Source organism: Mastomys coucha, unplaced genomic scaffold (assembly GCF_008632895.1).
Source record: "Mastomys coucha isolate ucsf_1 unplaced genomic scaffold, UCSF_Mcou_1 pScaffold18, whole genome shotgun sequence".
NCBI lineage: Eukaryota > Metazoa > Chordata > Mammalia > Rodentia > Muridae > Mastomys > Mastomys coucha.
Window position 1 is genome coordinate 72,774,578 of NW_022196900.1, and position 11,384 is coordinate 72,785,961.

The following is an 11,384-nucleotide window of genomic DNA, read 5'->3' on the forward strand; positions in this document are numbered from 1 at the left end:
ATTTAAAAATCAGAAAATACATCACTAGATGTAGTCTTAGACTTTTAAAAGCCTACTTTAATAAAGATTCTTTTTTTTTTTTCTGAGATAGGGTTTCTCTGTATAGCCTTGACTATCCTTGGCTGTCCTGGAACTCACTCTGTAGACCAGGCTGGCGTCGAACTCAGAAATTTGTTGGGAACCAAATGGCCCTTGGCTGACCTGCCTCCACCTGACTAGAACCCAGAGACAAATATTCTGCCTGGCAACCATAAGTTTCCTGCTTGGCCCTGAGAGAAGCATGTTTAGTGTACCTTGACTTCTGAGAAACCGTTACCTCCCCAACCGTTTCCTCCCTACCTGTTGTCCTCGGGGCTCCACCCCAGAAGATCTTGTAATTCTTCACTGTACTCCCTCCTGCCCGCCACCCTCCCAAAACCTTGTTTTAAATTTGAGCTTCTGCTTTTAGTAAACGGCTCTTGACAAGCAATGCTTCCTTGAGTCCTGTCTTCTCTCTCGCCCATTCTTTATTTTCAGGTTGCGACCCTCCTCGTGTCCCCCGAATTACTGAGACCCACGGGTCGGGTCAGAAATTCACCTGCCTCTGCCTCCCAAGTGCTGGGATTAAAGGCGTGCACCACCACCACCTGGCTTTAATAAAGATTCTTAATGCTTCAACCTCCCTTATACCCCATTGACCAAAGGTAGGGGAGGAAGATGGTTAATTGAACAAGAGGAATGTGGACCTAGTTAGAAGTAGTTCTTTAAAGTGATTCCAATCTTCATTGCCAGCAGACCAGCCCACTAGCAAAACACCAAACATGAGTCATCAGGTGCTTGATCCAGAAGAAACTGAAACAAGTCCACTCAAGCGGCAAGAAGCAGCTGGGACTCCACCAGACACTCTTTGGTGAGTTTCTCTCTATGGAGCCATGACAAGTGAAGATCAGTGAAGAAAGCAAGGTGAACCAATGCCAGAGAGTTGTCCACTGTCTGTTGGGTTATACTTATACGCTTTTCCAAACATGCATCCTCTCAAGCATCCCTTTCAGCAAAACATCCCATGCCTTTTCACCAGACAGCTTCCAGAAAAACACCATGCATCTGTTCTCTGTGAAAACATCCTCTCATGTGTCTGCATTAGTAAAACAACCTCTCATAAGACAGCTTCCAGAAAAAACATCACATGGCATAACCGAGTCTCCAGTGAACTCAGAAATTCCTACTTCAGATAAGCTCAGTAATAATCATTAGAAAATAATTCGACAATCTCTCCAAGTTATACTTCTCCAGGGTAACATGTGTTACCTGAAAATATCTTTGGGCAATGAGCAGCTGAAGAAATGCTCCAACTCACAGTCCTCCAACTCTTCCATCAGTCTTAGATTCTTCTCCATTTGCCTCGGACCATGGGCTGTAAATTTAACTTACAACAAACAGAAATTTAGTCATTTCTCCTAGTATCTAACACTCAGTGAGTTTCTTCAGGTGCAAATAGATTCCATGTTTGGGTCTGAGGACAGTGTGGCTGGAGAAGGCAGGAGGCCTGGTGAGGTCTGGAGCTACTTGGAATCGGAGCAGAATCAAGGCAATGGCCACCTTCAGCTCCAGCATGGCAAACTGCTGCCCGATGCAGTTCCTGTAGACACCGAGGGAGAAGGAAGTAAGTTTCTAGAATAATAAGTCTGGAGTACACAGCTGCTTAGCAGTTTCTCTGCAGGAGGGAGGGAAAAGGACTTATGAAACTCCAGAGGTGAACAGACTTCACGTCTGGACAAGCTGTGGCTCCGGACAAGCTGTGGCTTGGGAGATTCATGAGGGTCCTTCCCAGAGTTAGAGAAGCAGTAAAGAGCTGCTGGGAAGGAGGCTGATCAGCTGTGCTACCCAGAGTCCTCTCAGACTTGTCCAGATGCCTGCAAGTTGTGCAGAGAGCTCCAGGGTGGCAGCTTTTGTGAACAGTCACTTGCACTGCCTTGGGCTTTTGGATGATACAGCTTGTGGTGGTTTGAATGGAAATGCCCCTCGATAGACTCTCATGTTAGAATATTTGGTCCACAGTTAATGAAACAGTATGGGAAGGATTAGGAGGTGAGTTAAAGGATGTGTATCTCTGGGAGGTGGGCTTTGATGTTCCAAAAGCCTTGCCATTCCAGCACTCTTCCCCCACCGTGGCCTGCTTCTTGTGGGTCAGATTTTAGCTCTCAGCTACTGCTCCAGTGTCACACCTGTATGCCTGCTGCCCGGCTCTCCTTCACGACAGCCACAGATTCACCCTATGACTCTGTAAGCTCCCACTAAACTCCTTCTTCTAGAAAACTTCCCGACCATGGTGTCTTACCAAACTAGACTCTAATACATTCTTTACTTTGGTCTGTTAGTGGTAATCTTTCTGGAATGAGTAGATGTGTTTGTGTTACTTCTTCCTAGAAAAAAAAAAAGCCTCTTATACCACACAACAGCAGAGTTTTAACACCAAATATCACCAAAACTTTTGGGCTTTATGTTTATATCATTCCCTGCAAGATTGTGGACTTAGACTTTCTGATATGATGTCCTCCCTGGAGTAGGTGGCAGTTGAAGTCACCCACAACATATTTCTCCTATAAGGGGAGGTGACATTGAGCCTGTGAGCAATATTTATACTGCAGGATTGCTTCCTGAGCCTTGACTCACATGGGCTGTGACAGAAAGAGGCATTGTTCTTTGAGAAGAGATAGGTTCTGGGGAGGAATTTATGGAGCTGAAGGGCTCATAGGTGTAAGTAAGCTTTTTTTTTTTGCAAATTTTCAACAGCTTTAAGTTCACCTCACCTTGGACCACTGGAGAATGGTAGGAAGGCATAGGGGTGTCTCTGATCAGAAGTCTCCTTAGTGAATCTCAAGGGGTCAAAGACCTGAAATGAGAAGACAATCCTATCTTGCCAACAGCACATTTTAAAGGTGCTACTTACTGCTGATCAACAAAAGCACACAGAAGCAATTTACAACATTTTGCTGCCCACGTGCTAGGAAGACAACATTACTTTTCATATTTTTTCTTTTGTTTTTTTCCCCAGACAGGGTTTCTCTGTGTATCCTTGGCTGTCCTGGAACTTGCTCTGTAGATCAGGTTGGCTTCAAACTCACAGAAATTCACCTGCCTCTACATCCCAAGTGCTGTAATTAAAAACACGCACCACTACTGCCTGGCATTTTTTTTTTTTGGACAACATCAATTTTAATAATAGATTATATTGAACAAAAGTTTATCATGTACTCAACATAAATAGCTAGGGAAATATCTCACTTTTGAGAGATGTACACATCTCTCTTTTTCAAAAATATTTCACATTGAGAGAAGGCATAGTCATCTTCAAACTCTACATTGCAATTCCAACTAGCCGAGTTGCTCAGTGGTCACATAAATAATGACTCTTTAGTCCTGGAGGGCTTATCTGGCTCTTGCTGGACTTGACTACTAGCCAGTCTGAGAGTTCACACACTTAGAAGCCAAACCCAAGTGAGAGGTAATGGTTCAGCTTCCTATTCTACAGAGTATATCTAAAGACCCAATGGTTTACACACAACACTAGTACTTGTGTTTTGAATTTCAAGAATATTAAAATCAAATCAGGCTTGCTACACATCTCTTTGCCTGTCCCTGTCCTCCCCCCTTTTTTTTCCTGAGCTAATTCAGGGTCCCAGGCAGCGGATTTCCAACTGGATTTTGATAATACAAGGCATTTCATTTGGTGGGGATCTGAGGAGTGGCTGCAGAGAGTTTGGGATGTTGAATTGGCTCCTTCCTGCTGACTATCTTAGGTTGGCAATAACTCTACTGCATGGGCTCATCTGATGCTTCCTCCCTAGCTCCTAACTCTTTCCCCCTAGGTTCTATAACTCCCCCTTCTGGGGCTTATCAGGTCTAGATAAAGATAAATGATTCTGAAAGCCATCTATTCTCACTTGCTTTCCCTAAACTCTGCCCACATCTTCACAAATAGTTTCTTTACAGAGTGTGGGAGCTGAGCAACTTGAATGTGCCATCAGTATCACCAGGATCTTGATTGCTTCATACAATAAAAGAGAGGCTGAGCTGCCCAGTTTACTCTGACCAGCCACAGTCCTGCAGATATCAACCCCCCTGCAGGTGTTTGGAAGAGCTTGTCAGGGGAGGGAGTGAGGCAGAGACAGTTGGGAACAGATTGTGGGACTAAGGTCTTTCAGATCGCAGTAAAGATAAAGGATATGAGGTGAGGATGAGATCGTTAGCAGGTGAGTTTTACACAATTCTGACCTTTATGTTTGTTTGCCTAGTGTCGTTTACTTTCATGGCACAGCCATTTTCATGATTAGCTGTGGATACATGACTCACTCAGCATCGCTCTCTGAAGACAATCTTACCTTTGGGTCTTTCCAGACAGCAGGGTTGTGGTGGAGACCCCAAATATTAAGAACCACAGTCATTCCTGAGACAGAAGGGAAACAGAGCAAAGGCTGCTGTAGTGTGCTCTCTGCTGAGACTTTTCTTCCAGGAGAAAAGAGCTAGCTCCTGCTGGGCTGTGTGCCAGTGCCTCAACAGGGAAGGACAAGGGGAGACAGACTTGGGTTTAAACTTCAGTTTTCAAAGCAGTTATTTATTTAACTCATGATTTTATCTTAAGAAGCTGTTGGTGTCTCACCACAGCACTAAACTCTGTTTAAGTTTTCTGCTTTGGAAATTACTCAAGTATTTATTAACAGCTAGACAGCACTTCGTGGAGACAGTTCTGTTATTCTACCAGTGGCTAATTTCTCTTGTCATTGTTCATTCATAAAAGGTGGAGAATTGGGGCAAGTATTGATATGGTTGGTGATTTTAAAAAAAGACAAAGGAGAGGAAATTTGAGTATCATTTTCACATCCAAAAATAATTCTGGTTTTGTCAACAAGATTACAGAGGTTGAAGGGTTGGCCTCAGTTCTCCTGCAGACTCGTTGATACTAAAGCACAGTGAAAGAGTGTCTCATGAGATCCTACTGCCACCTATGTGCCCTGCCCAGACATGTGCACTTCAACTAAAGGGTCTCTATGAGTTCTAGCTTTGCTTCATGTCCATTAACCTTCTGTGAATATATGGGATCCCCAATGGGTTTTTGGAGACATTAAAAATATTGTTGAAGTGCTTGTAAAACTGTAGAGTACTGACCACATGTCTGTTAAGATCACATTCCAAGGGGAAAATGAGAAGTATTATTCCCTTCTAAGCTTGATATGGTGATAACGACTCCCCTTCTCACATTAACATAATGATGCTCATGTCCTGTGGATCTCACATTCAGTCTCACAAATATTATCATAGAGACAATGTTCCATAATGGACAAAACCCTTGGCTGGGGTTCTCAAAGTGAGGCTGGAACCTAACAGCTTTCCAACTGAGTATGTGGCTTAGGAAGGTCATAGAAGCTCACATATGATTGAGAAATTATCCTTTGAGCTTTCAGTAGCTGCCTAATTCCAACCCAGAGGTTCCCCAAAGCTCCAATTCTATGAATCATCACTGTGACCTTCATGATCTCATGCTTAGGAGAAGAACCTGAAGACCTGCAGGCAGCGAGTGTCCATCTGGTAGGGTAAGAGGTTTGCTGAGTTCCCTGGAGATGGATGGGACAGGAGGAACCAAGCGGAGTGTCTCCTTGATGCACATTGTGGTGTATGACATTTCATCCAGCTGTTCCCTGTGAGGACAAAGGAGTGAGGCAGTGACTTAGACTTCAAATCCACTTTGCATTGGTTGTTCTCTATTTGAGTTATTTTCCTGGTAAGCATTACTGTTGGGGTAAAGTGATTTTGGTCTGGGTTTATATAACACAATGTTAAAGTGTAATCTTTCCTGTTTCCATGTTGGCTGAAGTACCAAAGGTGATAGACACACAGATGCCAGATGCCTAACTAGATTTCTGAAAAGCAGTGTTACAACCCTTGACTCTTCAAGTAAAGCAACAATGTATAAGGAATAGCTAAGACTGAAGAAGAGGCTATTTAAGAGAGGGGGAAAAATCACTTAAAGAGGATTGTTGAAATGTTGAAGTACGCCCTTTCCGCTCAGCCATTCTCCTGTATAGGAGGCAGCCATGGCGCCCAGCCGGAAAGGCATGATCCTCAAGCCCCACTTCCATGAGGATTGGCAGCAGCGAGTGGGCATGTGGTTCAACCAGCCGGCTCGCAAGATCTGCAGATGCATGGCCCGGCAGGAGAAAGCGCGCCGCATTGCCCCTTGTCCTGTGGCTGATCCCATCAGGCCCTTGTGAGGTGCCCTACAGTTTGATACCACGCCAAGGTCCGGGCTGGCAGGGGCTTCATCTTGGAAGAACTCAGGGTGGCTGGTATCCACAAGAAAATGGCTCACACCATCGGCATCTCTGTGGACCCAAGAAGGCGAAACAAACCCACTGAATCACTGCAGGCCAACGTGCAGCGCCTGAAGGAGTACCGCTCCAAGCTCATACGGTTCTTCAGGAAGCCTTCTGCTCCAAAGAAGGGAGACAGTTCTGCTGTAGAACTTAAATTGGCCACTAAGCTAACAGGACCTGTGATGCCCATCCGGAATGTGTACAAAAGGGAGAAGGCCAGAGTCATCACAGAGGAAGAGAAGAACTTAAAGGCCTTTGCCAGTCTGCGCATGGCCCGTGCCAATGCCCGGCTCTTTGGCATCTGAGCAAAAAGGGCCAAGGAAGCTGCAGAGCAAGACATTGAAAAGAAAAAGTAATGAACGTTTGGAGAGCTGCAATAAATTTTCCATAAAGAAAAAAGAAAAGAAAAGAAATGTTGAAGTACCTTGGAAAATGGAGTGGGGTGTTACTCATCTTATACAAAGAAACTTATTTCGGGTCACTTAGAGGATCTGACATGTGCTCCCTGGAGTTTGTGGAGCACAGAACGAATAGCAAGTGACTCAGAGCAGATAGACTGGCAGGAAGGAGTAGCTGAAGCAAGGTAGGAAGGCACAGGATGTCCAGTGGATCAGTGAACTGATGGGAGGAGGGAGAGCTGCAGGCCAGCTGGAGAAGCACTGTGTCCAGAGTTTCTCTGCCCCAGGAGTCACCATTAGAAAGTTCCAGGAAAAGAGTCTCTAAGCTGCTTGCAGATGTAACGGTTGAGAGAGGGAAGGAACACAAAGTATTTGCTAAACCTTTGGCATGAGCATGGTAGTTCCAGAAGCCTTCCCTTTCATACTGGATTCTATCATTTCTGACAGGGTCAGGACCTCAGGGTAGGGAGAAGCTGGTCAATAAGAGATCAGAATGCACAAAGTACAATCCACAAACCACAAGAAACTCAAGAAGAAGGAGGACCAGAGTGTGGGTACTTCATTACTTCTTAAAAGGGGGAACAAAATACTCATGGAAGGAGTTGCAGAGACACACAATCGAGCAGAGACTGAAGGAAGGACAATCCAGAGACTGCTCCACCTGGGAATCCTTCCCATATTCAATCATCAAATCCAGACACTATTGTGGATGCTGGCAAGTGCTGGCTGACAGGAGCCTGATATAGCTGTCTCCTGAGAGGCTCTGACAGTACCTGACTAATACAGAAGTAGAGGCTCACAACCATCCATTGGACTGAGCACAGGGTCCCCAATGAATGAGCTAGAGAAAGGACCCAAGGAGCTGAAGGGTTTGCAACTCCTTAGGACGAACAACAATATGAACTAACTAGTACCCTCAGAGCTCCCAGGGACTAAACCACCAACCAAAGAGTACACATGGTGGGACTAATGGCTCCATCAGCATGTGTATAGTAGAGGATGGTCAAGTCGGTCACCAATGGGAGGAGAGGTCCTTGGCCCTGTGAAGGTTCTATGCCCCAGTGTAGGGGAATGCCAGGGCCAGGAAGAGGGAGAGGGTGGGTTAGTGATCAGGTGGAGGGGGCAGGGAACAGGGTTTTGTTTTTGTTTTTTAAATTTTATTTTATTTTATTTCTTTTTTTTAGAGGGGAATCAGGGAAAGGAGATATCATATGACACGTAAATAAAGAAAATATCTAATAACAAAAAGATAAGCCAACAACAAACCCTTCTCACTCTACTGGCTTCCTGGACCGAGGTGGAATGGAGGGAGAGGCTCCAAGTGGATGGGCATGTGGAAGATGATTTGAGATGCCCTGGGTTAGACAGGCTAGTAACTGGCACAAGAGTGGCTTGTGACATAAGCAGATGGGGCTCTATGAGACTTCTTAAGATTTTGCCTTTGAGATGAAAAGAACTCTTCACCTGAACTCTTACTCACAGAGTAAGTCTGAAGTGAGAGCAGGAAAAGATGAAAGGGTTTGCTTGCTTACTAGCAAGTCAATGACTGCATACATTTGGTCATTTTGCCTAATCTCATTTCTAGTTCCTTTTCTGACAAATTACTTTCATGTAGGTGTTGGCCTTGTAAAAACGTAAAATTTTTTAAAAGTTTTGTATTCCACCAAGGTCAGGAAATAAAAGAGCAATGTGTCTACTCTGGACTTACATAATTAAGAAAAACAAATTTACCCATATCAATGCAAAAGCAAAGAAGAAATTTAGTTGTTCTTTTGGCCTGGAACTTTCTGAATAGACCAGTCTTGCCCCGAGCTTACATAAATCTTCCTGAGAAAAGAATTTTAAACCAACATAGAAGTGGCCTGATAAGGAACCAAAGAGAGAAATTGCTTAGGGTTTTCTGAATTCCACATGTAAGTTTCATTAGTGGACACAGTAGGTATGTTATAGAGTCTTTTAAATAATGTGTTCTGAGACTGGAGATGGCTCATCAGTTAAGGGTGCTTCCTGTTCTTGCCTGGAGATGGCTCATCAGTTAAGAGTGTTTGATGCTCTTGCAAAGGACCTGTGTTCAGTTTTCAGCACCCATGCCAGATGGCTTACAGCCCCTCCAGCTCCAGAGGATCTGACACCCTCTTCTGGACTTTATGGCACCTGCACTCATGTGCATAAACCTCCACATAGACACATATATTCACATAATTATAGAAGAATAAATCTTTGAACATGTGGTTTTTTTTTTTGTAGTATTTTCCCTTTCTTTTCTTAAAAGAGAGAATAGTTAACAGACCATCTTTTTTCCTCCCAACTTGGCTAGGATTCAATGGCTGTTTTCAAATTTAGACCAATCAAGACTAAGAAAAGTCAACATTAAGTTTATTCCTCTTTCTTTTCTTTCATTTTCTTTTCCTTTCCTTTCTTTTCTTTTTCTCTTTTGTTTTTTTGAATTAGGGTCTCACTATGTACCTGTCCTGGTACTCACTATGTTAGCCTCACTATAGTGGTCTCATATTCACAAAGATCTGCCTACCCTGTTGTGGTTAAAGACATACAGTACTATACCTAGCCCTATTTGTTTCTTAAGTAATTACAACAAACTAGATCAAGCATTGAATTCATGCTGGAAACAGACATACCAGTCTTCCAAGTTTAGTGAATAAATAAAAACAGACTAGTCAGTGATATGATAGGGCCGGAGTCTCCACACTTCGACTGTCCTCTCCACAGCAGCAATGATTTCATAGACCAAAGTGCCTTTGTGTGAGACAATGCTTGATCTGGTGATCTACTGTGACGCTATAGTAATAAAAACCAAATGAAACAGGTGGAACTCTACATCTACACCTGCACCCGCACCTACACCTACACCTGCATCTACACCTGCACCTGCATCTACACCTGCACCTGCACCTACACCTGCACCTACACCTATACCTCCACCTGCATCTATACCTACACCTGCACCTACACCTATACCTACACCTGCATCTACACCTACACTTGCACCTACACCTGCATCTGTACCTCCTCCTGTACCTCCACCTGTAGCTGCACTTACACCTGCACCTATACCTGCATCTGTACCTACACCTGCACCTAAACCTGCATCTAGACCTACACCTGCATCTGTACCACCACCTGTACCTACACCTACACCTGTAGCTGCACTTACACCTGCACTTACACCTGCACTTACACCTGTACCTACACCTGCACCTAAACCTACACCTATTCTTATACATATACTGTGGACAATGAATCTTCCGCAAAGGTGCCAAGAACACACAATGGGGAAAATATTCAGTTCAGTGACTGATGTAGAGAAAGCTAGATAAACACATCAAGAATACAATGAGATTCTTATGCTATATACAAAACTCAACTCAGAATTGAATAAAGACTTAATACTTAAAATACTGTCTGGTTGTAAAACTACTAGAGAAACCAATGACTGAGAGATGCTTGTTAACATGGGTTATTGCAAAGATATTTTGAGTTTTTTTCTTGAAAGCACAAGCAATAAAAACAAAAAAGGAGATGTTTACATTAAGTGAAAAAATTCCTTATTATGACAAAGAAAATAACAGAATAATGATCTACAAAACAGGGAAAACATTTGCAAACCACACATATGATAAGGAATTAATATTCACAATATATAAAGACCTCAATAATTCAAGAAAACATGTAAACATTAAAATACATGCAAAGGACCCATATAGGCAATTTCTCAAAAATTGACCTACAAACACTTGAGGGGCATGTGAAAAAATTCTCAACATCGCAAATAATTAGAGAAATAAAAATTAAAGCCAACAGTGAGATGTTGTCACCTCACACATGTTAGAGAGAAGAGAGATAAATGTTCATGAGGATTTGGAGGAAATAAGATCCGTGTACAATGTTGGTGTTAACATGGATCAGTGCAAACAAGTGGAAAGCAGCATGAAAGTCCCTAAAATATTACAAAAAGAAGTGACACATGATCCAGGAGTTTTGTTCATTGGTATATATTTAAAGGCAATGAAGTTACTGTATCAACTGCAGCTTTAGTCACAACAGTTCAGATAAGAATCAGCCTGAGTGTCATTATCAGTGGAGTGGATAAAGAACAGGTGGTACACACACAGCACAATGCTGTGTGCCAGTTAAAAGAAAGTCAACACATCCATGGACCTGGAGGACATTATGCAAAGCAACATGAGCCGGACCTAGGCAAACACTCCCCGAACCCAGGGAAACGTATCTGTAACGGAGCTGAGTCTTAGAAGGAGAGAGTAGGGTAGCGTAAGTCAGGCATGTGACCAAAAAGAGGCACAGAATCTCAGTCAGATATGGAGGAGCTACACTGTTGTACCTATTGTTAATAATTTGTTGTGTATTTAAAAATTGATCAGTGAGTATATTTTAAATGTCCTCACCACAAAAATAGTTGCAGAGTTAATGGATATGCCCATTGGTTTAGTTATTTCAAAATGTGTAAATGGTTCAAAACAGCATATTTTAAACTATAAATTTATACATACAAACAAACATGCACACTTTTTATCAGTAAAAAGCCATACTTAACATTGTATTTCATGCTATATAGATGTCTCTGTCTCTCTGTCTCTCTCTGTGTGTCTCTCTGTCTCTG

The 11,384-nt window shown here is 43.0% G+C and overlaps 1 protein-coding gene and 1 pseudogene across 2 annotated transcripts in view; one reads left to right on the top strand and one right to left on the bottom strand.

Moving 5' to 3' along the window:
• Positions 1-622: 622 nt before the first annotated feature.
• Positions 623-11,384, bottom strand: part of LOC116096432 (cytochrome P450 4X1) — a 34,494-nt gene continuing 23,732 nt past the window's right edge. The window contains exons 9-12 of one of the 2 annotated variants that reach the window (XM_031378237.1): positions 5,542-5,675; positions 4,362-4,426; positions 2,790-2,872; positions 623-1,618 (exon numbers count right to left, since the gene is read on the bottom strand). In XM_031378237.1, coding sequence (XP_031234097.1) covers positions 1,444-1,618; positions 2,790-2,872; positions 4,362-4,426; positions 5,542-5,675 — 457 coding nt within the window. In that variant the 3' untranslated portion in view covers positions 623-1,443. Of the gene's footprint in view, positions 1,619-1,945; positions 2,403-2,789; positions 2,873-4,361; positions 4,427-5,541; positions 5,676-11,384 lie in introns of those variants that run through there. The other variant, XM_031378238.1, reaches the window with a different exon arrangement.
• On the top strand, positions 6,072-6,706 carry LOC116096434 (annotated as a pseudogene).